We start from the raw sequence: 27,181 nt of genomic DNA, 5'->3' as shown, positions 1-27,181 counted from the left end.
GTCAAAGCAAAACCAATGCAGAAGCCAATTTCCGTGAGTCCAGTTAAATGATGATTTCGCAACATAACATTCCATGGGAATTTCATGTTTTGAAGTACCTCTGATGCCGGACTGATTCACCTAAATGTATGGTGAATTCAGCGCATCAAAACACAAATTTTAATTTAAAAGTTAGCACAATTTCACAATTTAGTTAAAAAATAGTCGCACTTCATTGTTGGGATTGACACTTTAATTGTATCAAATTTTGTTTATGTGGATGGAAATTATAAAAAAGAAAATAAAAATATATATAAAAAAAAATATAGAAATATATAATAGAAAATATTACAGTATTAATAAAATGTGTCAAATAACAGATACAGTTTTTTGTATTTAACGTGTTAAATAGCATTTTTTTTCACTTTATGTACCAATAAATATTGTATGAATATTTTTATTTTTTAATATCGATATTTATTTGTTTTTTTTTTTAGTTTTTAATCAGTTTATGAGTCACTTCAGTAATATTTGCTTTAATAATGTTCAATTATTTCTTATAATTAGTTTTTATTTATTTATTTATTTTTTTTTTTGGCTTTGTTAATTTTTTATAAACACATATAGTTATTTTTTTTTAAGATTATTTGATTTTTTGCAATAAGATCTAGATATACATATAATATGCTACTACTGAATATGCACATGTTAATTAATTTGTATTTATTTAAATTTCTTTTATTTTTTTATAATTTTCTTTATTGGTTTCCGATTTTAAAATCTCAAAATTCAAAAAAGGCACCTCTTTCATACATATGGTATATGTGTGGCACTATATATTGTATTAATAGTAGAGACAAAAAATATATTGCTTCGCGTCGAATCCTTTCTGCACTGGCGGCATTCGGCTGCGCTTCTAAAAGATAAACTTAGTTCTTTCGATGTGCTTAAGGGGGTATTCTCATGTTATCACTTCGAAAAATCGATTTTGTTTTTTTTTTCAAAATTCAAAAAAAAAATTCAAACCGAAATTCATAGTATTTGATAAGTTACAGCTCATAGTCGCCGACGTGTCGTAAGTGACTGTCTACCAGGCGCCATGACAAGTCTGCATTTTTCTCGAATCATCATTTTCTAAAACTGTCAGGGTCCTAAAAAAAAAGTATCCAACATTTATAGTTATCGTCGCTACCAGAATTGTTTATTTTCGAAAATATTTTCATGTTTTTTTAAACGATTTTTAACGAAAAAAAACTAGATTTTCGTGACTTCTTTTTGAAGTTCGACATTTTTTTTATAATGAAATTGATTATATTTGGTAGGAACGACAGCCGCAGAACTACTGAAAAATAATCCATTAGATTTTTTTATTTCAGACAACATGAACAGCCGCTATCACCATGACCAGTGAACTACTTTTTTTTTGTTGGGGACTACTTTGATTTAAAAAAAAATATACATATATATTAAAAATGTAAAAAACGAAAAAAATATTTTTTGTACATTTCAAAATACAAATAAAAATATATCAAAAAATTAAAATGATTAAATTTTGTTGTCGCATAAAAAAATTTTCCTAAAAAGTGGTAAAATGTATGCGTTCACATGAGAGTACCCCCTTAATCGGGTCACTACTACGCTCACAAAACGCTTTCAATCGAAAACCCAAATTTGCCTTAACTAAGCAACAAATTAAGATACAAAGCTGTTAATTGGTTCTACATATCACATTCACTTGTGGTTTGAAAATTTGTAAAATGTGGGCCCTTTGAAAATGGATGAAATCGGATTCTAACTCCGCCCAACTCCCATATAACGGGTTTGTTACTTTGTTAAACTAGTAAAAGAGTGAAAGCAATAAGTAAATGTGTCAGAGACATTAAACTTTTATATGCGGGATGATAATTGGGGGTGTAATAGGCGTGAATGTCAAATTTGGACGATTTGCGTGGCACCGCCCACTTTTCGGTGAAATCCCATATCTCCGGAACTACTCAACCGATTCTAAAAAAAATTGGTAAATATTCCTATGTTTCAGGGCGAAAATGGGTGAAATCGAACCACAACCACGCCTTCTTGCCATACAGCACAATTATGTATAATTTCCATATGATTCTTACCCTTTTCAGTATACACATCAAGCACCAATTAATATATTGGGTCAAAACTCAGCACTATTTTTATACCCCGAATATATGTATGAACTTATATATAATGTATATGGTATATTAAGTTTGTAACGCCCAGAAGGAAGCGTTGGAGACCCTATATAAATGATCAGTATGTTGAGCTGAGTCGATTTAGCCATTCCGTCTGTCTGTCTGTCCGTCTGTATATATACGAACTAGTCCCTCAGTTTTTAAGATATCGTTTTGAAATTATGCAAACGTCATTTTCTCTTCACGAAGCTGCTCATTTGTTGGAACTGCCGATATCGGACCACTATAACATATAGCTGCCATACAAACTGAACGATCGGAATGAAGTTCTTGTATGGAAAACTTTCACATTTGACAAGATATATTCACGAAATTAGGTATACGTTATTTCCTAAGGCAACTACGTAATTTCCGAAGAAATTGTTCAGATCGGTTAACTATAACGTATAGCTGCCATACAAACCAAACGATCGGAATCAAGTGCTTGTATGGAAAACTTTTGCATTTGACAAGATATATTCACGAAATTTGGTATACGTTATTTCCTAAGGCAACTACGTAATTTCCGAAGAAATTGTTCAGATCGGTTAACTATAGCATATAGCTGCCATACAAACCAAACGATCGGAATCAAGTGCTTGTATGGAAAACTTTTGCATTTGACGTGGTCTATTCACGAAATTTGACATGGATAACTGCTTAAAGTGATAATATAATCTTCCGTATAAACTGAACACATAGATACTAAAAGAAATGCACCTATGAAGGGTATATGTATTAGCTTCGGTGCAATCGAAGTTAACGTTTTTTCTTGTTGTGCTTTAAATTCATGCTATCAAGGTGTAAAAACTCCCAAAATCGGACTTTAACAGTTCAAGCCCCCAGTTACCAAATTATGGAGACCCTTGTGCTAAGTTTTTACCGGAAATATTTTTAAATATTCATTTCATACTTTTATTTGATAGATATTGGCGATGGTATGTGAGTTACCTTAGTGAAACTCAGGAATAATTATATTCTGTTTGGAGTATGTTGGATTGTCAAAAATATATAAAATCGGGTCAATACTAGCCTTATCTCTCATATACCTAATATAAGATTTTCAAACATCCCGTTAGTCTTATACCATATAAACGTGTATCAATTAATACAAATGTAAGATATCTTGGCAAAAGTAACTGAAGCAATAATATTGGATATACTAAAGTTTAATGTCAAAAATATGAGGAATAGTCTACAATGGTCAACACGATTACCCAATCGTTGACGATGGAGCAGACGTTCCATTGCCCGACCATAAAGAATTTCGTCTGAAGAACAACAAAGCGGCAGGGGCCGATGGATTGCCTGGACTGGCCGAGCTATTCAGACACGGCGGCGAAGAACTGATAAGGAGCATGCATCAGCTTCTTTGTAAAATATGGTCGGACGAAAGCATGCCCAACGATTGGAATTTAAGTGTACTCTGCCCAATCCACGAAAAGGGAAACACCACAATCCGCGCCAACTACCGTGGAATAACCCTCCTCAACAAAACCGTCCACAAATTGATCGAACCTTATCGGTGTGGCTTCAGGCCATGAAAATAAAAAAAAAAACCTCACCAGATATTCATAATGTGCCGAATCTTGGTGAAAAGAAGATCGACAAAAAGAGGATACCAAATGAGGTTTCAGACAAGGCGACTCGTTATGGTGCGACTTCTTGAATATACTGCTGGAGAAAGTAATTAGAGCTGCAGAGCTGAATTTTTGCCATAACAACCGCGCTGTTAGTTCGGTTTTCTACAGGTTGATTTTAAAATTATTACGTTTTATTATTTTATTTTCCATTCTTTGTAATCTTATTTGTAATCTTTATCTTTATTTTTTTTTCAGTTAATTTAAATTACATTATTACAAAATGTTAGCTTTTTTTATTCATATTTTTTTCAAAACATTTTTCATTTCGCGCGATAAGCGTGGGAATTATATGTATGTATATAAACATAGATGACGACATAAATCTAATTGTCACACTCAATATGCACGCCACTGACACAGTTTTTCCACCTTCTTTGATAAGCCAATCGAGCTTATCAGCGCCAAACACTGACCTAGCCTAAGGTGCCGAAGGAGCTCAAAAGACACAAAAACTATTTCACCACTTTGGCACGCGACCCAAAGCGACAAAACTACAAAGAGGCTTACAGCAATTCCGGTAATTAAAAATAAATACAATTTTTTTAGAATAAATGAGACTAAAAAGCTATTTGATTGATAAAGCGCGCCGCTTATCTGGCCCGGCGGCCGGCTGGCACTCTCACACTGTGTTTGTATGTATGTAAATAAATGCTATAAATATATGTGTCATCAGCTGTTCATAGTAACTGTGAATATGTACATATGTATAGCGGTGAACAGCAGCTGATAAGAATGCCGAAAATATTTCAAGACACTTTAAGTCCGAGTTCCGAGTTCTAACACAGCCAGCGACGCAATCAAGCGGATGCGACTAGAAGAGGACAGCGCCGAATTTTAATTTTAGTTTCTCGGCTTTCGTTTAGTTTGTGCGCTTGATAACATTATGAACTTTTTATTAGCAAACTAGATGGCTTTATCACAAAAAACTCGCTCGCTGCGCCAGCGAATGCAAAGAAAACCAAAGTTTTTGAAGCACAATTGAGGAAACGATGGAATATATTTTTTTAAAAGTTAGTAAAATAAATATTTTTAACAACGATGCTAGGAAAAACTTTCCATAATTTTATAAAATTAATATTAAAACACAATAATCAATTCGAAGTCACACAATAAACCGTTAAAAGCACAAGAAATTTTTTTTATTAACTTTTATGATTTCAAAAAATATTTTTTATTCCTTTCAAAACTTTTTCAAAAATCACTTTTTGCTTTCAAAAGTATCGAAAACCTTCTTAAATACTTTCAAAAATACCGAAACTAAGAATTGAGTGCCTTGCACTTATATACGAAGACTCGTGATGTCACTTCCGGTTGACCCCGTTAACTTTCGATCGCTTCAATTGCACAGTTTCCACAATTCTTTGTCATAAAATATTACTTTTCCACGTTTATTTTATTATTATTTATCCACAATTATCTTTTTATTCCCACTTTTGCATAGAAAAGTTGATTTTTTTTATATTTTTAGCTTATCACCTAACCTCAATCAAGCTCTTCTCCAGCCATTCACTTCACTTGCACAAGAATCTGTATTTTATTTTCCGAATCCACAAACTGTAACCAACGGGCGCCGAACACGAACTGAGCCAACGGTATTTGAAGTTGTATTTAAGAAGCTGGAATTGATGTTGCGATCTCAATGACGATCACTTTGGTGGAGCGCATTGTGGCTGGAGGCTTGCTGGTGTGGTGAATAAGCTCAAGAGCGTAAAGACAATGGCTTTAGTTTTTATTTTTGGAGCAATGGAGAGAAAGCTGTAATTTCGACTTATGTGTTTTTCTTGTTAATGAGATTTGTGAGTGCAGATACATGAAAATCGAAATTATTATTTTTCAGTTTTTCAGTACTTAATGCATTTTTATTCCCATGAAAGGCTCGCTACAGTACCGCATGGGATAATGTTTTGTCAAAACAAGGACTAGAGACTCGGCAGAAAGCGGGTAAACCTTCAATGCAAATCTTATATGGCTTAGTACCTCGATCTTGCCTTTGACATCCTCGAAACCTCGACGTTTAGAAAAAATATAAATTCGCAGCTTAGCACCACGCGCCAAGCATTGTAAAAGTCGAGTGTTTTCACATAAACGAAGCGGCTCAGAAAAGCAGTCAGATCTTCAACAAAAGTATAACCTTATAAGTATACATATGTATCAGGCAACAATCCGTTTGCTTTGAAAAGCCTGCGATTCTAAGAAGCACTAACACCATATTTTACATAATCGGACTTCTTATACATGCTTTTCCAAGAAAGTCTATTAGGAACGTGTAAAGCATCAACGAAGATTTATCTACCAAACTAAACCCAAACACTACATAAAATATGTATATTGAGAGTTCCAATTACTTATCCTATCTTGGCTATTACTGCCAGAATAGTAACAGAATAGTGGGGACCAGATTAGTAGTGGAAGTAATAGCCAAGAAAAGATACGTATTCGATTTTCCACAGATAAAAGAAACTTTAACTCCACAAATTCTGTCAAAAAAATAATGGACTTAAGCCTGTAACTTTCCACTACTCGAGAGAAAGAAACAGATTCCTTCCCTAAGATTTATTCAATGTTCTGAATAGAAAGAAATTAGACATTCTCTAGTAATAACATTTTTGTTTCAGTATTCTTAATAAATTGACCTCACTCCGCTCCATATGGTTGTAGGGATGACGTAAAGATTGTAGGTCTGCAGTCAAAAGGACATGTTAAGAACATGCTAATAAACGCTTAGGAACAAAATATAATTACAATGAGACTACCGTTGGCACTATTTCCTGGAGACGCCATTGCCTAGAGAATTTAAGGGATTAAATGCCTCCCTGGACTATAAAGGTGAATGGCATGACACCAACCTTAAGGCGTAACTTCGTAGAAGCGCAATGCAATGGTATACAGGCGACTCGAAAACGGCAGATGGAATTCGAACTAGTATAGTTAAACTAATTACCAAACTGTCAGTGCTCATAGGTAGATTTCCAGGAATTTTCAAAAATTTAGATCTATGCTATAAGCGGTTTGGTAGAGAATATTCTAGAGATAAACTACCAAGGGAAATGAATTGTCATTCTCAGTGATAGTCAAGGGGCACTTGAGGCAATCTCGACCCTGGAAAACAATTCAACAATGCTACAGAAGTGCATAGGAATGCTTAATTGGGTTGTCATTGAAAATAATATCCTACTAGCATGAATCTGTGGACCTAGGGGCGACAATGGAAATTAGCTAGCAGATCCCCTCGCTAAAGAAGCTTTGAAAAACATTTAAGGATGCTTAATCGTATACCTTCAAAGATATTAACTCCAGCTACATCGAAAATATAATAACCGGTCCGTTTGTATGACGCTACATATTTGCTATGGTTGTAGAACATCGGATGTTCCAACAAATGACCAGGTTCTTGGGGAGAAAAGAATAAGTGCAAAATTTTAAATCATTAACTCAAAAACGGAGTGACCAGTTCGCGTATGAGGTATACAGATTGGAGGACGAACCTGGCTAACTCGCCTCAGCTCGTAATGCTGATCATTTATATAGGTATATACTTTATAGGGTCTTCAACATGAAATATCGTTTACCAGCGGAATTCAATTACAATTTCTGTGAGCTTTTTTCTCCGACATTTCCTTCTGGATATTGCAAACATCGTTGCAAACTTAATATACCCCGTTCAGGATATAAATAATAAGCCAATACAATACTGAAGAGTCTAAAACGCTAATTATGAACAAATCTTAAGAGCTCTTTGTGCCTAAAGATAAGGCATTCAGCAGACATTTTCTGCAGTTTTTAAGACATTAAATCAATGCTTCGAACCCGCTGGACGGCTGCACACGAGCCCATCCGTTAAAAGTGTCACTGTACATATTTCAGCGATTAGCGCGCCCTTGCTCCACGAACTCAAAGTTTCATCGACCAGAATTCATTTAATCTAGTATCCCTTAGAACTCCTCACCACCACCACCACCTCGTGCTGAAAACACTCTGTACATTTAGTACACGTAGACATGGCAAAATAAATTAAATTTCAAAAAGTTCTATCAAAAATTTTTCATTCATTTCTAAATTTTCAGCCCTTTTAGCTGTATCTAAATTTCAAGTGAACTTATTTTCTTTAAAAAGTTAAAAAGTAAGTATTTTATTGGCAATAACCATGGTTTAGAGTCCAAACCTCAACGACTATGCGCTTTCATTTGCAGAAATTTAAAAAACACGTCTCAAAATGTGCGACCCTTGCTGCTCTCCCTGCGGACCGTGTCCATCGCCTTGCGGCCCATGTGGGCCGTGCGGGCCCTGTAGCCCCTGCGATCCATGCTGTGCACCGTTTGAGGTAAGTCAACGGCGTTGACAACAACACGTCGTCAACACGCTTTTGCAAATTTCCTTTGCCTCGAAATTGTGTAGCAAACAGAAATTTCACATTTTTTGCTCTTCCACTCCAACCAACAACCAACCACAACCACAAAAAATTGCGAACCAACAATTGCTAATAAAAATCTAAATTAAATTGGAACAACAACTCAACACGGGCGATCAACAACAAAATCATGTTTGGAAAAACTTCGTTTGGATTAACGCTGGCACGGATTTAACCTCAAATCGGATAGTGCTCGCCAAAATGCTATACAGGCGCCCATTTGGATGCGCTACCGCAGTGTGCGCCACGCGTACCGCCGCCATGCCCGAAATGCATAACAGTACAACAACCGCCACGACTGATCTGTCGCAAGCGTGTCGTCTTCAATGAGAAAATAGTACCAGAACCGATGGTTGTTAATCGTTGTCGCCAAATAACCATACCCAAAGTTGTGGATACAACACGTGTCATAAAAGTACCAAAATTAACGTGGGTCTCACAGATGGTCCGCGAGCCAAGGGTGATCTACTATCCATCGATGGTGCCCGATCCCTATGTGGTTTGCTATCCGAAACGTATATGCGAACCGCGCGAAGTATGCCAAGCGATATTATGCCAGCCGAAGCCGCAAACAATTGATATACCGCCGCCACGTGAATATTGTTGCTATCCCACCGGACCGATTAATTACAAGCCGAGCGTAGCATGTCCACCATGTCCAATGGGACCGTGCTCACCGTGCGGACCCTGCGGTGCATTGCCATGCTTTTCGACCAATCAATATCCAATTTGTGAACCGAACGGATGCTTCCCGTGCAAGCCGTCTGGACCTTGCGGTCCTTGTGGACCTTGCTCGCCGTGCCGCGGACCTTGCGGCCCTTGTGGACCTTGTGGCCCTTGTGGACCGTGCAGCCCTTGCGGACCTTGTGGACCATGTGGACCATGCGGACCATGTGGTCCGTGCGGACCTTGTGGACCTTGCGGTACATCTTGCTTCGTACCAAATTGTGCACCATGTGGACCTTGTGGTATGCCTCCCGGCTGCTTTGGTCCTGGCGGTGGTGGAGGCGCTTGTGGTCCATTCGAGGCGGCCGAAGATGAAACGGCATTCGCATGTCCGACAATGCCAGCGAACGGCTCTTGCGGATCATAAGCGCTTTGCGCACGCCATTTAAGTTTTGTGGTCCATTTCAAGACCAAAAAGAAAGCAATTTATGCAAACCCAACAAACTTTAATAGTATTAAGACGAATGTTTTAGAAATAATTAATTTTGATACAAACAACTTTTGAGATTCGTTCACATACCAACATTTTATACAAGCTTCAAACATTGGGATTATATATTTTGGATCAAAATTTCGTTTAATTAGCCACTATCAAGGTGAGTTTCATGTCGAATTTACCTTGATGCGCGCAAACCTATCAAGGTGGATTCTATTATCGTGAAACCCACCTTGATATGGTTTGCGCCGTACGAGGTTACGATAACAGTATGCTCACCACCACCAGTCTAATGAGTGTCATTTGTTTTCTTCTCTTCCCCGCACACACACATGCACACTTTTCCTTTTTTTCTTTTCTTCTCTCATAACTCTCTCACACTTCACACATTTTAGCCTAGAGCGTGTCGTAGTCGCGAATTGCGTTGTGGAATTATGTACACTACCTGCGACTGTATCAAAAGAAATGGCTTGCAAGACCGATGTCCGCGATCGCTTTGCCAGGGGCGTGCTGCATGTATGTGCTTCCCCGTTCCGAATTGCTGTCCAGCCTCGTTTCCACTGCGCTATGCCAATATGACAATGGGTGTGAATAATAGACGAATGCGTTGCAAGGAAACCGCCGCATTATGTGCGCGAGCCTGTGGTGGTTGTGCACCGTGTGGCCCATCATGTGGACCCTGTGGTCCTTGTGGTCCCTGTGGGCCGTCATGTTCTCCGTGTTGTGATACTGCTTGTTGTGGTGCATCGAATCCACCATGTGGTGCACCAGCTCCGATACCATGTCCACCGGCACCAGGCTGTTGTCCACCAATTGTGGAAGCTGGTGTCCCAAATCCGTGTGTGTGGAATTGTAATAATACGCCTCCAACATATCCATGTAAGTATTCCAAATTAGTTACGTTACTAGTTTTAGTTCCGAATCAGTTTTTTTGAGGATCGTCAAACAAAAGGGGGGTTACCTTTCGAAAAGTTCTAACATTTCGAACTGCAAATCCATTTATTTGAATTGTTCAATAGGAGATTTATGTACGAGGTGATTTCCAGTTTCTTCTTTGTGTTAAAGTAGCCAGCAATGTGGGGTTCCAGATATACTAAAAGTCCGAACGTTCTTTGAATTTCATTACTCAGCAATGTGGCATGCCGGAGCTCTGAAGCTCTACGCAGCTCTTTATAAATGTTGTTTTCAGGGCTCGACTCTTCATTCCAATTTGAAATTGAAAGTTTCTTTGAATTTCGGTTGTCAGCAATGTGGGATTCTGGAGCTCCGAAGCTCTGCTTGTTTTCAGCGCTCGACTTTTCATACTAATTTCAAAAGTCAGTGACCTCTACTGTAGTCATCCCAGCATTTGCGTTCTCTTCACTACAGCTAAGTGAAAAGCAATCTTAATCCCACGCAAAGTTTCTTAATAAATCTCGTCAGTTTTTCTGCTTTTAAATCCAACTTTTTCCGCATTTCTTTTTTAAGGGAATTTACCGTCAGGTTTACGCATAATTGGATTTAGCTATGGCCCTAAGCCAGAAAATCAGTATACAATGGGACAACACACCGATATATCTTATTCCAAACTTGGCAGGCGCAATCTTCGCGTAGTCGCTAAAGTGTGAAAGCTCGAAGTAACTGTACACGTTGTGAGAAGATCTTGTTCGCTACAGCGATTCTTATTGAGAATGTCTCTTGATGAAGCTACGTGTAACCGACACTTCTGTGTTCTCCGTTTTAAATTTGATTTAACTTTTTAATGAAAATCGCCAAGTTCCACATTCAGCAGAGTTGTATCGTACCACTACCTATTGTTGCTCTTCTCTCTCGTTTTTATTGTCGCTCTCTCTCTCTCTCTGAGTTTCTTAGCGTTTTGTAAGTAGTTGTTTATATCAGCATATTAACGGATTCTCTCTATTCTCTTTCTCTTCTCCGACACAGGTGGTTTTTAAATATTATTCTAAGGAAGGAAGCTAAGGCAGATTACTTTTACGACTGATAAAGGATAATGACAACAATACATTATTGTTGTTGTGTAACGAATCCAATACTCGCGCGAAGGCATCGAAATGGAAACGATTTGGACGCTGCAGTCCCATTATAAATGTATATATATCAAAAATTCCACAATTACGAGAGATTCCAATGGGAACACGTTAACTAAAAATGCGTACGCAAAGAGAAAAGTACGATGTAAAACGAAGAAAAGACCGAAAGAGAGCAAGAAAAAAAGGAAGTGAGGAGTTTCATTAAATTCAGTGCGAGACATCCTTTTCACGTTTAAGTACTTTGACAAACTTTCGAAAATTTTTGTTTTTCTTTTTTTAATAAAAGCTTGGTAGTGGCTATTTTTATTAAAACTCTATAACAATGCAATTTTCTTGTCGACTTTACTCGAAATGTTTGATATTTGGTGGTAAGTGTTGCACTTTATGATATTGGAATTTCAAAAAACTATCCTGAAGAATATTACTACCTCGAACTACTTTCGTGTGGTGGTTACGAGTTGAAGTATCTTCTTCGTATTAAACTGATGATGGAAGACGAGTTTTGGAACGTTTTACTGAAACTCGCTTGAAAGACTAGAAAGAAACCTGGAACAATAAACCAACCTTGACTAATCTTTAGAATATCTTCTTTTGTAAAAGTTCCTTAATGTCCGATGTCCTCTTGCGTTCTAGCGGTGGTATTGATCGAAAGTGAGCTCAGCACGGGCTGGTCAGCGACCAAAAATTATTTGACTGCGAAATCCCTCTGGCTCAGAGTGAACCGTAAGAGGTGATCCAAGTTATTGGCAAAGGCAATCTCACCACAATTAAAAATATTCTGTCTGGACACTTCCGAATAGGTTTACACGCTGGGCTGCTAAATACTGTCAGTTGTTCTTTGCCAAAGCTATGTATATGGATGAAGACGAGGTGGAATAATCTAGTCATTTCCTTATCTGTTTTCCAGCTTTTGTCATACCTAGGTAGACGCACACCTGTGGCAATCCTAGCGAAGTTGCTGGCATTGATTGATGAGGATCCACCTTTTGTGTTAGGAGTTTATGCGTAATACAAAGGCCTAAAATCTGTCCAAGTGAGATGCATCGATTTTGTATCAACCCCACAACCTAACTTAACCCATATTGTCAATACTTGTACCCAGAGGCCTGGTATAATCAGAATAATTGGTATCCACCAGGATATATGAACTTTGTCTTTCGAATTTAATTTTAAACTACTAATCAATGGCACCTAGCTGCTTAAATCATAATACGAAATAAATCCGTTTTTGTGTATACGAAAATTCAATCTTTTAATCAACACTTCATCCGGCAAACCGACTGCAATGACTAAACTCTAAATTATTCGTCTAAAAAAGCGCTCCAAACAGCACCGAGACCAAGTCTTCGTTTCAATTTAAGGAGTTCAGATAGTACCAACTCACCATGTGCAATCCAGGCTTTAGTACGTGGCCTTCATGTATCGGTTGTGGTCTGGGACCATGCCTACTAAATGTGCAATGCTCATCATGCGAAGACTCTGGTTGTAAGACATGCTCTTGTGGCTGTGGAAAACCATATGCGTTGACTTACTCACCAACATTTAGCTGCAGTGGAAAACTTATAAGAAGTCGTGTACTCTTTCCACAAATGTGGAATTGCCTCAATACACCCAGCTCGTACTCATGTAAGTTAGATGGAAAGTATACATTTCGGAACCTAATTCTATAACTTTTATCTTGTAAAATAGGTTGTTTATAATCGCTGCACTATAAGGACCTCAGATCTGTGGACAGCATCAACTCCGGCACAAATATGAACCTTAACAATAACATTCAAACATCCAATTTTCATATAAACTCATCCAGTTGCTCAAATTTTTACAAATAAACTTACAAGTTCCATTGATAAATCATATTTTTTACTATCCCTGGAGAGTAAGCGTACTATTACCGTAGAGTAAAGAATCTTTAAGCTAGATGGTATTCGAGTTTTTTATGAAACGACGATATCTAAGACAACATACTTCATACCGTATATTGCTCTTCGCTCGAAAGTTAGAGGGACTGCACAAAATGGAACCGAGTAGGTCTGAAATTTCACAATATCTGAAAATACGAGGATACCAATCAACGAAAGACATTTAGTACTAAATATATTCTGTCGTACTATAGATTAGACTATATACTTTGTGGTGTTTTCTTTTGATATTCATCGTGTTGCTCGAAGCTTCCCGGCCTGCTTTTTGCTGTTTCATTTCAAAATAGCATCAAGTCGCAACAACGAACAGAGGACCCAAAATATTCGTTACTCCTGCCAGAGATCGTGAAATATTGCGCCAAGAGCCTTCATGACCTGCCAGTGGCAATACGATTGAGCTCGTTCGAGCTCTCAATCGTATTTTTTTATACAATTTCGGGAGGTCAACCGTACTGTAAAGTTGTAGGTCTTTAAGCTTGACTTCCGAATACCGATTTTAGCTAGAAAATTAGAGGGACTACACAAAATGGAACCGAGTAGCTCTGACACTTGGCAATATCTGGAAATAGGAGTGCGAGTATACCAACTAGTAGTGCTATCGATCAGGCAATATATGTATATCTTCGTCGTTTCGTCATGAATAGATTGATTGTTAGCGTGAGGCTCGAAGCTGGCCAGGAAAGTCGATGGGTAGATTTTAATCTTCTTGCACTTTCCTTTCAAATAAGCATGAAACCGCTTCATCGAGCGGAGGAGCAACAGATTTCGTTACTTCTACCAGAGAGGGTGAAATATTGTGTCAAGACCCTTCACGATCTGTCAGTGGCACTGCAATCGGGCACGCTTGAATCTACATTTTCATTTCTTTGATACATAGTCAATCGAACCAGCTAACTTCGATTTTAGATAACCATGCTTCTATTAAGAAAGCAAGCACCACCAGATATTGTCCGTTCACAAAGGGGCGCAGGATCTTCTATAGTAAATAAAAAGGACAATTGCTTTATCGGGCTTCACAAAATTGAGAATTCAGAAAAATATGAGCAGTAGAAGCTGTATGGAAGAAGACGAGATGGAAAAACTTGAACACTGCCTTCATGATTGTCACGCATTTGTGAGGTCAAGGCCTAAACACTTTGAAGCTCACATTCTCAGATAGCTCACGAAGCTTGTGGGAGTGATATCGGATGCAGAAGAGCATAAAATCGGATACAAGAGTTCTATTTTTATGGTTTCACAATGGGACTGTAAATAAAAGTCCAAGTGCGATCTCTGAACCATTCGCACGTATTTACGAGATCACACTCTTTAACATCCCATGAAGCTTATGGGCATAAGATCAGATACAGGAGTTCTCTTAGTTACCTCACGAAGCTTGTGGGAATAAAATCGGATGCAAAAGTTCAATTTTTATGGTTTCACAAGGGATTGCATGTAGGAATCCAAGCGCGACCTCTGGACCAGCCAACGAACTTAACCTAACCTAACTTAACTGCTGGTTAATACTTCTGAAAGAAGTTGTGTAAACTCACGTAAACTCTACAGCAAACCGTTCCTCTTTTAGTTGTCACTACGCACGATCCTTTAACAAATTATTGAGACCCAAGATGGACCGAAAACCATACATGAGTTTTCTTGTACTTGTTGTATTAAATTATCACTTTCTGGAATAACATACAGATTTTAATCAAAGTTTTCCAAATATCATATTTTTTCATTCAGATCAAAATTTTTAAACTAAACACTTCCAAATTTTCTGTGCATTTTTCTCTTAAGGCAGCTTTTTGAAGTAAGTCACATGGTTTACCACAGCTTCCAACAAGATAATAATTACAAATACTCTTTTATAGAATTCGAAAAAAAACAAAACAACAACATATCAGAATGTGCGATCCATGCTATTCTTGTTGCGGACCTTGCGGACCATGTGGCCCCTGCGGCCCCTGTGGACCCTGTGGCAGCCCTTGCTCGCCATGCGGACCGTGTAATCCATGCGGACCCTGCGGACCATGCTGTATACCCAATTGTGGACCATGTGGTTTGACAATGCCTTCGGGTCCGTATGTACCACCGCCGTGCGATCCATGTTGTCTAGGTTGTGGACCTTGTGGGCCACGCGGCCGACGTAGTCGCCCATGTGGACCCTGCGGACCTTGCGGTGCCTGCAGTCCCTGCATGCCAGGATGTCCATACGAAGCGCCCGAGTGCGGCACATGCTATCCATGTGCGCCGACGCCGTGGAATACACAATGTGGCCCATGCGGGCCATGCGGCCCACAAGTACCGTGTGCACCATGTGGACCGTGCCCACCGTGCAATCCTTGTGGCCCGTCGTGTTAAATACATACATATATACATGCCTATGTATATGATAGTCTTGTTTGCGAATAATTCGATTTTGATTTCATATTTATTTTTGGAGAAGAATGGACCTTTTCTAAATTAATTGAACGTATGCGAAACCAAATAATCTAAAAAGCCTAAAGTGACTTAACTAGCTATTGTCAAGGTGAGTTTCATCATGGCGAATTTACCTTGATGCGCGCAAAACTGTCAAGGTGGATTTCGGCTGCGTGAAACCCACCTTGCTAGCGGCTTTGCGCGCAACATGGCACTCAAAACGGTGGTGGTCACATATAGAGCGACCGTCTCTTTCGACTGTGTGTTTAAATTTTCTGATATTTTGGTTCTCTATCTGATTTTAGGACCCACGCGCGATCGTCCACGCGGTATACTCTGTGGTATACATTGCACTTGCATGTGCGTTAAACGCAATGGATTACAAGATTTATGCCATCACTCCTTGTGCCGAAGACTATGTTAGCAGGCACTGCTGAACTCTTACGTAAGTAGGAAACGCGGAATTATCGTAACCGAGCACGTCTTTTACGATCCTCTTCCTTTCAGATTTAAACGGACAATAATTGCAGGGCGGCATGTCCTACGGACAGCCCTCTTGGACGTACGCCGGTGTTTTCAATTTCTTCTGATCGGGTCGTTTACGGCACTTCACATCATTTTACACACCACACTAACTTTACATACAAAACAGTGGCTTCAATGATGTAAAGGCAAACAGCATATAGCACTGTGATAAAGGAAGCGAGAGCGATTCCAGCGGAACTCAAGCGTGGTTAATGTCACAACTTCTGGCGCCGACGAAAATTATGTATTTGCTTTTCCTTAGTGTTCGCATTTAAACAGCGATGCATCTACATATGTATGTATATATGTGATTTAACAAGATGCATCCGAAACTCCTCGTAAAAGCAAATGTTAATAAAGTACTAGATGGTGGTTTCCTTCTTCATTGAATAAAAAAATATATTTCTTTCACTAGCTCTATAAACATAAAGTCGTAAGTGAATGAGCTTCTTCGGCTGACTTCGTTGTTTTCAACAGCAGTCCAAGCGTTGATCCCGACAGACTTGTTCGAACCAATCGGATAACAACCTAGTTTAAGTGTGACGCTTATAATCCACACGACTGCAATAAAATACCTCGGGCATACCCATTCCCACTCTAAGGTTAGTGAGACGGCTCACATTCCTGAGCGTTGAATACATTATGATCAGTTGAAAATGTGTCGTTTGTTGACCGGATTATAGTTCACAAAACGAATCTCCTAACATCAAAATTTAACTAACGGAGCCTCTCCGCTCATCATCTCAGGTTTTATCATTCCAATACATATTATACCTGTTTGAAGTCGAATCAACCTCCCATTTTAAATTCATATCCAATAGAACCAGTAGCTCTCGAAACAAAGAGTTCATAGAGAATGCTATTTTTTTGTTGTTTGAAATCTTCTTTCACCTCGATCGACTCAGAAAAATCTTTAAAATTTCATATCGAGATCAGGAATCGAAAAGGCTTCCATTAAGCTTATGGAAGCTGGGTGTATAGGGGGCCCGAAATTCTCCACTGCTTTGATTACTTTCTTTACAATGTATATGACAACATTACGGGGTCATCTCTTGGCGGTTGGTTCAATGTCCCACCACATCAGCGAGGGATATGTGGGCCGGGGTGCCTGACGAGGTGCAGTAAGTTTTTTCATATATGGAGCGAAGTGAAAGAGGGAGGGCAGGAGGTGGTATTGATGGAAACGGGTTACATCGGTACACTGCTACGAATTAAGAAATGTGCAGTCATTGCTTAAATTGTACGGCTACACTGTTTTTCTAGCTCGCTGACTATGTACTCAAAATTTGTCCAGAACCGCATGCCTTCATTAGCAACAGCGTAAAGCTGCAAACTCGATGAGTCCGATGTCATTTTGCGTTCTAGCGCTGGGCTTTCGATCTCCATTGAGCTCGGCAAGCGCTGCTCAATAATCACAACTTGTACGACTGCGAAATCCTTCTGGTCCAGAGTGAACCGTAAGTGTTTCCAAACTACTCACACTCAGCAAAGTCAATCTCGCCGCAATTGTAAGTGTTCCAATTGGATACGTTCCAACCATGGCCACTTATCTTGTCGGATGTAAATTGCAAAAGCTGTATAGAAGAAGGTGAGCTGAAATACTTTCTAGATACTTTCCTCTCAACTGTCCCACTTTTCCCAGATTGTGATTGAAACATTTCGGTAGTCACACTTTCGCCGAAGTAGTCGGATTTGATATTAGCCGTCATAAAAAATAGTATGTAATAGACTCAAAGCGCTCCGCGATTTATATATGTAAGTCTTCTGATCCATTTTTAAGAGTTTAGAGAAACACAACGGACAAACCTTCAAAACTGTCCAAGTGGAATCCTTTGGCGCGAGAATCAGCACTACGATCTAACCTAACTTATAGTTGCATATTGAACAAGCTACCAATTCAATATCCTGTTTAGACTTATTTCACTATGGTTTATGAAGCAGTCATTGCACCTACATATGTTATTTTTTAAATCTTTTGTCCATTGCTTTCTCTAAAATCTTCTCCTATATCAAATATCAAAAAAGTCCTCATATTTTTATAACTACATGTAAATTGTTTTGCTTCCTCTAGAATGAATAAGGAGGCGAAGAAAATGGATCTGGTGTTGAAAGAGAGCAAGACGAAATATCTCCTGTCGTCAAAAAACAGTCGTCGCACTCGCGACTTGGCAACCACGTCACTGTTGACAGTCATACCTTCGAAGTCGTAGATAATTTCGTCTATCTTGGAACCAGTATTAACACCAACAACAACGTCAACCTCGAAATCCAACGCTTCTGCTAACTATTGGAAACTTCGTACTGCTCATGCTTCGTACTGAGTAAGCAATTCAGAAGAGCTGTACAGATATACTTGTATGACGACATTGACAAAGTTCAGCGAATGAAGATACAGCGGCTACGCCTGCAATATCATGCCGTCCGAATGGATGAAAACATTCCAGCTCAGAAAATTTTCGACGCAGTGCCCGCCGAGGAGAGTGGAGAAAGAGGAAGACCTCGACTTCATTAGAAAGACCACGTGGAAATCTCCAATTGGCGCCAAACAGCGAAAGGGAAGAACGACTGACTCGCCTATAACCGCGTAAGTGGTGTCTACGCCTATAAAGAAAGAAGAAGAAGACGCAGATTGTGATGTCAAACATATGTATATTATTTTTGACCAATCAACCTCGTCTTCAAAGTAAAAATACAAACTTTTTTATATCCTCTCTGCTTCTTTCGAGTAGGGTGTTCTGTATTTGAACTTTTTTTTAAGCAGGAACTCTTGGCACAGCTAGAATTTTAGGAAATTTTTTAGCATAAAGGAATTTAGTGCTTGTTTATTAAATACTGTACTTGTATTAATATTTAAAAATCAAGCAAATCATGGAAAAATTTTTCAAGCTAGAAAATATTTTGTAAAATTAATTTGGAAAAATTCTCATTCCAAAACAATATTTCGGCTAAAAACCAGCTACCAAATTTCCGTTGCAACCAAAAGTAAGTAACTTCTCCGTATTCTATTACATGCCTCCAAGAACTTCAAAGGATTTTTATTTTAATTCAATGGTGATAATTCTTCGCATACCGTTGAAAATTAATTTGTATTTCTTTCAGAAATTAACCTAACATCGAAATGTGCTGCGGTCCCTGTTATGGCTCTTGCTGTAGTCCCTGTTATAGCTCGTGCTGTAGCCCCTGTGGGTCGTGCTGTGGTCCTTGTGGACCCTGCTGTGGCCCCTGTGGACCTTGTGGCGGCTGCGGCCCGTGTGGATCCTGCTGTGGCCGTTGCTAGACGTCTCTACGCCGCTTTTGTAAGTACAACCACTCTAAAAGCTGGAGTGAAATTAATTTTTTATATCCCTTCAGTCCCAATTCAGCTTCTGGGATTTAGAGCACCACTAATTCAAAGCGGCTAAATGACAAATGAACGGCGAATGGCAAAAATATCGGTATTTATGTAATTCGTGCATTTAGTCATAAATTATTTCAAAATTAATTAATTTCTTTTACTTTTAGTTAAATTGACTGTGATCCCAACGAAAATCTCTGTTATTGAACAACGTGAGCAACAGCGGACCAGAAAAGTTCTAGGCAGCCATATAAAATAGCTACATATCACATTTTTTTGGTTACAAATTTCTTTTTTCTTTTTAATAAAAGTGAAACTGCTTTTATTAAAGTGTGACTTTTACATTTTATTTGTGCTGTGGAAAGGTGATACGAAAGATTAGTCTCACAAGCCGTTTGTGACTGATAAAACGATTAAGACTATTGTTTAAGCTTGTAAAGTTATTGAGCTGGCAAGTGTTAGAATCGAGTAACAGGAGATATATCCTTCAAAGATTTCCAAGAATATGACGTGGAGGATCATTTTAGTTCCATTGCCACGTATATTACACTCTAAGCAGTAGTCAAAGGGTCCGATGATATTACTGCGGAATCCAAGAAATTGTATCTAGGTTCGGCTTGAGATATCCGATCTTAAAATTCAAAGTTAGCAAAAAAGAAATCACCTACGCTGACTGGTTCATTGGTTTCTTTGGAGGGTTTTAGCTATCATAATAAGAAACTCGAATTGTTCTTCGATAAGTTGAACATATTCCTTTAGTCTTTCAGTTTAGTGTATGGGAGATGCTCTCTTGAGCCAAACTTATCGTCAGAACTTCCACTTTTAGTATTTCTGGTACTTCTTTAAGAGTCGTGCGACAGTATCTATGGTATAACAATCTATACTTCATCTTCTTTACAACGATGCGCCAGTCGTTCTTCCTTTTCACTGTTTGGCGCCAATTGGAGATTTGAAGCCAGTTCCTTCTCCACCTGATATTTCTAAAGGAGTGGAGGTCTTCCTTTTCCTCTGCTTCCCCCGGCGGGTACTGCGTCGAACACTCTCAGAGTTGGAGTGTTTTTATCCATTCGCACAACATGATCTAGCCAGCGAAGCCGTTATAATCAGGTCCAAAGTGAATGTTCAGCAAAAGGAGAAAATATATCTACGTTTTTTGGTAAGGAACAAATCTGCAAAGGAAAACAACGTAAGCCGAATTTTAGTGGGATCGATAACGACGTCGAAGTGAAAATGGAGACAAAATGACAAAGTTGAGATTATGACTATGTTCAGAACATTGGAACCTTTTGTGGAATCTATTGTCAAAACCAATATCAATAAAATAAGTGGTAAAGTTGGCACCATGATATATGTAGGTATGCGCACGAGCTGAACCTGAGTACAAAAGACAAGATGATGCACTGATACAGAACTACTTGCAACAAACATGGACTCACTGCAATATCTGTCTAAAATTTTTCAGCTTTTCATCTTTCAAAAAGAAAAAATTCAAAATCATTACAAAAAGTTTTGGCTCAACAAACGAACCTAAATTTCCAGTCTATACTTTTTTCAAAGGCTAAAAAAGTAAGTAAGGGTTTTTAATAAGCACCCAAAGCCTCTCTAATTCACATTTCAGGGTACGCTCTAGGCAAACGCATACAAAATGTGTTCTGGTTGTAGCCCTTGCTGTAGTCCTTGCTGCTGCTCGCCATGCGTCTGCCCCTGCAGGTACCTGAAGTGTACGGATTTCTGCTGCCGCTGGCCATGTCCATGCAAGGCTCATTGCTATAATACGCCACCCAAGTGTTGCTGCTAAGCAGTAACATACGAAATGCTGCAATGGAGCTTGTCGTCAGAACTAATTTTAGTCAAATATTTAGTATACTATGCTTTTGGATTAAGAAGTTTTAAGTGAAAATAAAGTAAAATTTTGGAATAAACATTGAAACCTCAGTACTTGCAATAAATCTGCTCAAAGACCCCGATTTGAAGTGGAAAATTTTTTTATATTCTCAAGAACATTTAGTTTTGGTGTTGTTTATACTGCTCTTGCAATCTTACCGCTGTTGTTGTTGTTGTAACGGGTACCTTATCTCCGTTAGAATGGTAAGAATTCGATTATTCATCGACGTGATCCAACGGTAGATCCAGGAAACGTCCTATTTCGACGGGATCGGACCAAAGGGAGAAGGGTGTCAGATGAGTAGAATGAGCAGGGCATGCAAAGGGGCTTCTAGTGTCAAGCGGGGACTCTTTGCACGCTGGACAAATGTTTGATATGTCAGGGTCTATTCTGGATAAGTAGGAGTTGCTACAGTAACCAGAACGAAGATTCAACTCGAACTTTTCGTAATGGGTGGTGGTTTGACTCCAAGTACACAAACAGGAAGTCAGCGGAGGTGTTAATGGCTCTACCTTGATTGGCGGTTAGTGATTGTCAGAAGTTATTTGCGTCGAATTCTGGTTGTCGTATTGTTTTATGTTTCGACGTAGTTGAGGAATGACCTCTTAATGCTCCCAGAAGACGGTCCCGCTCCAAGCAGGTGATGTACTTGGGCGACAATCGCTGTTGTATGAAGAGTGCAAAAGCAGAGACTTTCGAAAGTCACACCTAAAATTTTAGGGCTATTGGCAGTCGGAATCTTAACGCCATCGACTGCAATATTAAGATCCAGTCTGTTCTTCTTCGTTCAGTTTGTGAATATGGTCGCTAAGGATTTAGTGGAGGAGAATATTAAGTTCCGTGCAGCGAGGAAGCGAGAATAGTCGGAAGACCTTTGCCCGACGTTATAATCGTGCAATCATCAGCGTACGAGGTGATGGAAACTCCCTCTGCTGGTTGTGGGAGTTTCGAGATGTAGAAGTTAAACAATAACGGGTAGAGGACTTCCCACTGCGGAACCCCTGGTTTAATTCTTCTCAGTTTTCAGTTTTTACCTCGAATTACGGATGATTGACGACGCCTCAAGTAGTTCATAGTCCACCTCTTCAGTCCTGAAAGTAGCGTAGATGTCCTCAAGTAGCGTTAGGTGATTAACTGTGTTAAAGGCTTTTGACAAGTCCAATGAACTATCTGGGCGTTTATGGCGCTAAGTGCTGTAGTGGCACTCTGCACTTTTCGAAAGCCATGGTGGTGGTTTGCTAGGCTCAGGTGGAGTGTGAAGTTCGGGGGAAGCAAGGCCTCAAGTGTCTTCACTACTGGGGAGAGGAAAGTTATCGGACAATAGGACTTCCCTATGTTGGCGGGTTTTCCAGGTTTCAGTAGTGGGACCACTCCTCCGATTTTCCACGCATAGGGTATATGAAGAGTGGTCAACGACTGGTTGAGGACCTTTACACACAGCTTCGATGACCCGTAATTGCAGTCCTACTAAACTCTTGAAGGGCATAACATAATCTAAATCAGTACAAATATGGTATAGGTTTTAAAGCGAAATCTTCCTCAATCGGTTGACGATATACTGAAACCTGAAACCACTTTATATGCAAGAGACAAAACATGAAAAAGCAATGCAATATTTTAATTGTCAAATAAAAATGTAATAAAATTTTCATTACAAAACTTTTTGTTCTAACTAAAAATAAATCCAAAAAAATTTGTCCGTTACAATTTTTTTTGAAAAAGGTAATTATGTTTGGCAAAAACTTAATAAATATTTTCTTGACTAACCCACTCAACTTCGCCAGCAGCAGCCCCAAGCCAATTGAAGATGTGCGAACCTTGCGGCTTTTCCGTTGCTCCGTGTGGCCCTTACGGACCCATAGGACCATATGGACCGATTACCGCTTGCGGAGCGCATGGCATTTACGGACCGCCTTGCATACCAGATTCGTCACCGAACCCGCCCTGCTGTCCCTCACCTTGTCCAGTAGGCTGCTGTCCACCACCATGCGATCCCTGCTCCAACTGTTGTCCAAATCCATGTTGCCTCTGAAATTGGACTGAATTTGGAAAATTGATGTCAGCTTAATATCCGCTCTAAAGGAGTTTTTCATGCATGTTTTGAATTGTATTGGGGCGAAAAAAATTTGTTGCAACAAGCGCATATGTACATCCATAGACTGTTGTATCAATCAGTTGTACATTCGGTCGTGAGGGATTAACTTTGTATATACTGAATACATAAGTATTTGTCAGCGCTCCTTGTGTTTTATATAAAGCATGTAAAAATGATCCATGTCCTATTAGAAATGGTAATCCAATGTTTCGTTTTGGTAATAAAATTCTTGCAATAGTCGTACACAAAGCCTAAAGTCGATTTTGTATTGGAAAAACTTATTGAGGCCGCAGTTGGAAATTTGGTATTAAAACTAATTTATTTCAACCCAACTGCCCAAAGTTTTTAGTTGGATGATTGGGAGACGGAAGATGTCTCGTCCCAATTTTTATTTTAGATGTGGATGTTTCGCAATGACCCGTGGGTAGAAAGATAGTAAAATTGAGGTTTTGCACGCGGTCCTATATTTTGTGTCCTCCACTATATCACATAGATCCAGCATCATGAATAATTCCAGGAGACGGAGATGATGTGATCCCTGGCGATGACCCCTACAAAGTAAATAATTAGATTTGGTTAGTTTAGGCAGGGTGGATTAAAAAAATGTATGGATCTCACTTGGACAAATATTTGGCCATTGTGTTACCTAAAAACTCTTTAAAGTGCATCACGAAGCGTTTTGAGCCACAATTTTATTGAAGCGGTTAATGTCAATCCGAACCACTTCGCTAGATTCTCCAAAGGTTTGTCTACTGAGATATTTCGAACTCATTCAGGGAAATATCGGGCAGTAGCAAAGTAAGTGACAAAATGATTCCACCCCACCTTTCTTCCGCGTGTGTTCCTATTAGACAGTCTCAGAACACCTACAATAGCTGCTAACTTGACTTTGCTAAGTGCACGTAGTCCGAACGACCTCTTACTGTTCACTTTGGGCCAGAAGGATCTCGCAATTGCACAACCTCTGGTTGTTGACTAGCGCCTGCCAAGCTCACTGGAAGCCCATGGCGGCGGCGTTAGAGCGCTAGAGGACATCAAACAACCGACACGGTGCCAATCGGATGAAATTAGGATAAGGATGTGCTACCTTGGAACTCATTGGCTTTGAAGTATCCGTCAATTCCGCTGTGACCGAGTTCTCAGACAAATCTAATAAAGAAAAAACTTGAAACTAATGAGGTTATGCACTTCTTGACATGTTTTGAGCGCAAAATATTGTTGGTCGGCTATCAGAGGGAATGCACACCCCTCTGAAGGAAGCTGGACTTCGGAGCCGTAGATCTACCTCCGCTGAAAGATCTGGTAGTCTGAAACTTGAGCTGACACCACCGGCCCACAAATTTCTTGCACTTGTATGAGCAGAGAAGGAGCCACCAGATGCAGATTCCGCGAAACAGTGGTCTAGATTGTAAGGTATGTAAATGGATAGAAATAAATGCACTATCTTCCAACAATATGCTCTTACAAGTTCCAATTCTCGACAATCTTGTCAAAAATAGAGCAAAAGTCCTGTCGAAACACTGCTGCTCCACCGTATTTTCGAAGTTAGAACATTGTTCATACCAGACAACCTTGCATTATCTGTCAGAAAAAAATTTTCTCAACCATTCATTCATATTTCGGCTAAGCAAGAACATTAAAAATTTAAAAGTTTACATTAAAAAAATCGTAGGTTACAAAATTAGTTTGTAAAATTTGGATTTCCTTTAATTCTTGCTTTTAATCTCCCTCTGCGACCTCACAGCTCTTCCATTTGAAGAACGCCCAACCCAGGATGTGCGATCGCTGCTACAACAATAAAAATGGCTCGTCTACTTCCGCTTGCCAGAATGGCTATTGTAATACATGTTGTCCTAATGGTTATTGCAGCCGTACATGCACACCACAAGGTCCAAAACCAGATCCAACGGCCTGGACTGGCCCTAACCAGTCGTTTAGCCGTGAATCGCAGTCAAATTGGGTACAACACCAACGTTGGGCGTGACTAACATCCCGGCTGAGGCAATCGCAAAAATTATACGAGATCGAAAAGCAGAAGCCAACGAAACTATTAGTCTTGCAGTCGGAATGTAGTCTCCCGCAAATGTAGGTGACGCTCGAACTAAACACTGAGTTGGACGTGCTCACATGCTCGTATTTGCTCTTTTTCTTTTGTAATATAGTTCAGCGAAGATCATAATTGCGCCAGAAAGTGATCCACCACCGCGGGTGATGCTTATGCCAAACGATTCGAAGGAGTCCTTGGTGTACGTAAGCTTCTGAAACAAAAAAAAAAACAAATAAACACTACTGAGTTATTGCTTTCCTCACAGCTTCAGACAGGATTCCAGCGAGGATTTGAAGAAACCTACAAAGCTTATGATCATACCATCTAGAGTTTTGGAGACGAGTAAAACCCTTAAGTATGATGTAATTAAAATGACAGTTTACTAATGAACCCCCAAACAACGGGCTCGCACTTGTAATTGTAGGCATCTAGATGAGGGTACAAAACTGGCGCTGGACTTTACACGATCTATAGCGTGCAGATTTCCAACGCTCATGAACAAGTGGAAAGTCCATTTCTTATTATCTAGCGAGCTAGCCGATGCTGTGCGTATGGATCCTGGCAAATTTCATCGGCCACATTACACTTCCGCTGTTAGTCACGAAAGTCGGTACAGCGCGAAAAAGAAGTCTCCATCACATTCGCAAAGAAATTCAATGCTGATGCCGAACAGTCTGCCCTGCAGCCAGCTTCGAAAGGGTCTACAAAAAATTGTTAATGACTTTAAGATAGTTCACAAGAATGCTTGAAAAAATAAAACTCACACCTCAGCCATAGAGGAAGAAAATTTGGAGTTTTTATGGTGGTACTAAGTAGATCAGAGATCTAAGGGAACAGGAACTTAGTTTATCACAAGTTGTGTTCTTCACTTCCGTCTTCTTTTGGCTTGTAGGGTCATAACGTTGAGACCTCTGACTGGTCAGTGAAATGTCCACTTCTTTTAGTATGAGTCTCTTTGTGCAAAAAGAGAGATCAATGTTATGTTTAGAATCACATATAAAATATCGTATCAACTTGATCTTTGAGAATATTACTTTTCGAAAGCAACGGTTTTGGAGAAAACTATTAGAATAATTCGAAAACGGCAAATCCACTTCAATCGATTCGTTTTTTATCTAGTTCCGCTTGCGCTCTAACACCTGCACGTAGTTTGGGTGACTCTATGAAAGATAACTGTTTAGTCAGACGTACAAATATGATTGCGAGTGTAGAGCTTGAGTCTCCAAGGTGTCAAAAGTTATACCAAGTATAACTTATTAATAGTATAAGGCGAGCTCGTGAAGATATTCGTTAGTCCGTGTAGTAAACTCGTTTTCTTACAGCTAGAAAGGCATCATTTTTGGGAGCAGCGCGTTCACGGACTCCAAATATGTCATTAAAGGAATATAGCGTTACATGCCCGAAGGTTGCTTCACCCAGCCTTAGCAAGGTTTCACTTTACCCTTAATCCACCAATTCACCGTTACCCTAAAGGTTGGATAAGAAATGACCACTTGTTCTAAATTTAATCCCAAGTGCTCAATGAGAAATATTTTATTTGTACTAATTGTTTTTCA

The 27,181-nt window shown here is 39.3% G+C and overlaps 2 protein-coding genes and 1 long non-coding RNA gene across 8 annotated transcripts; all 3 read left to right on the top strand.

The window, feature by feature from the left end:
- The first annotated feature begins 7,851 nt into the window (after nt 1-7,851).
- Nucleotides 7,852-16,649, top strand: LOC120768974 (keratin-associated protein 5-1-like). Of its 6 annotated transcripts, XM_040095776.1 has the most exons (6): nt 7,852-7,940; nt 8,011-8,141; nt 8,419-9,128; nt 15,223-15,848; nt 16,045-16,184; nt 16,247-16,649. In XM_040095776.1, exons 2-4 carry the CDS (start codon nt 8,034-8,036, stop codon nt 15,677-15,679), a joined length of 1,275 nt encoding a protein of 424 aa, XP_039951710.1. In that variant the 5' UTR covers nt 7,852-7,940; nt 8,011-8,033; the 3' UTR covers nt 15,680-15,848; nt 16,045-16,184; nt 16,247-16,649. The 6 variants fall into 6 exon arrangements, with proteins under 6 accessions (XP_039951710.1, XP_039951704.1, XP_039951705.1 ...); XM_040095770.1 differs by lacking the exons at nt 15,223-15,848; nt 16,045-16,184; nt 16,247-16,649 and adding an exon at nt 9,786-9,870 and having other exon boundaries at nt 8,419-9,196; XM_040095771.1 differs by lacking the exons at nt 15,223-15,848; nt 16,045-16,184; nt 16,247-16,649 and adding an exon at nt 9,786-9,867 and having other exon boundaries at nt 8,419-9,151.
- Nucleotides 16,650-21,053: 4,404 nt separating this feature from the next.
- On the top strand, nt 21,054-21,520 carry LOC120768975. The gene is made up of 2 exons (XR_005704810.1): nt 21,054-21,164; nt 21,217-21,520. It is a non-coding gene; the product is annotated as an uncharacterized LOC120768975 (long non-coding RNA).
- A 3,648-nt stretch (nt 21,521-25,168) lies between these two features.
- On the top strand, nt 25,169-26,412 carry LOC120768535. Its single transcript, XM_040095270.1, has 5 exons — nt 25,169-25,246; nt 25,323-25,663; nt 25,741-25,824; nt 25,891-25,980; nt 26,050-26,412. The coding sequence occupies exons 3-5, from the start codon at nt 25,790-25,792 to the stop codon at nt 26,372-26,374; spliced, it is 450 nt and encodes a 149-aa protein (XP_039951204.1). The 5' UTR covers nt 25,169-25,246; nt 25,323-25,663; nt 25,741-25,789; the 3' UTR covers nt 26,375-26,412.
- Nucleotides 26,413-27,181: the final 769 nt, after the last annotated feature.

The sequence above is a fragment of the Bactrocera tryoni genome, chromosome 2 (assembly GCF_016617805.1).
Source record: "Bactrocera tryoni isolate S06 chromosome 2, CSIRO_BtryS06_freeze2, whole genome shotgun sequence".
Taxonomy (NCBI): Eukaryota; Metazoa; Arthropoda; class Insecta; order Diptera; family Tephritidae; genus Bactrocera; species Bactrocera tryoni.
The sequence above is the reverse complement of the archived record's forward strand: the minus strand, read 5'-3'. Positions and strand labels throughout refer to the sequence as shown.

What these genes read in the sequence shown, in the direction of transcription:
- LOC120768974 (XM_040095776.1), top strand. Translation starts at nt 8,034, where the DNA reads ATGTGCGACCCTTGCTGCTCTCCCTGCGGACCGTGTCCATCGCCTTGC. An exon ending in CATGCTGTGCACCGTTTGAG is followed by an intron (nt 8,142 to 8,418) that starts GTAAGTCAACGG and finishes CAAATCGGATAG; the next exon opens with TGCTCGCCAAAATGCTATAC. An exon ending in CCATGCGGACCATGTGGTCC is followed by an intron (nt 9,129 to 15,222) that starts GTGCGGACCTTG and finishes ACAACATATCAG; the next exon opens with AATGTGCGATCCATGCTATT.
- LOC120768535 (XM_040095270.1), top strand. Translation starts at nt 25,790, where the DNA reads ATGCTTATGCCAAACGATTCGAAGGAGTCCTTGGT. An exon ending in GATTCGAAGGAGTCCTTGGT is followed by an intron (nt 25,825 to 25,890) that starts GTACGTAAGCTT and finishes CTTTCCTCACAG; the next exon opens with CTTCAGACAGGATTCCAGCG. An exon ending in GAGACGAGTAAAACCCTTAA is followed by an intron (nt 25,981 to 26,049) that starts GTATGATGTAAT and finishes TTGTAATTGTAG; the next exon opens with GCATCTAGATGAGGGTACAA.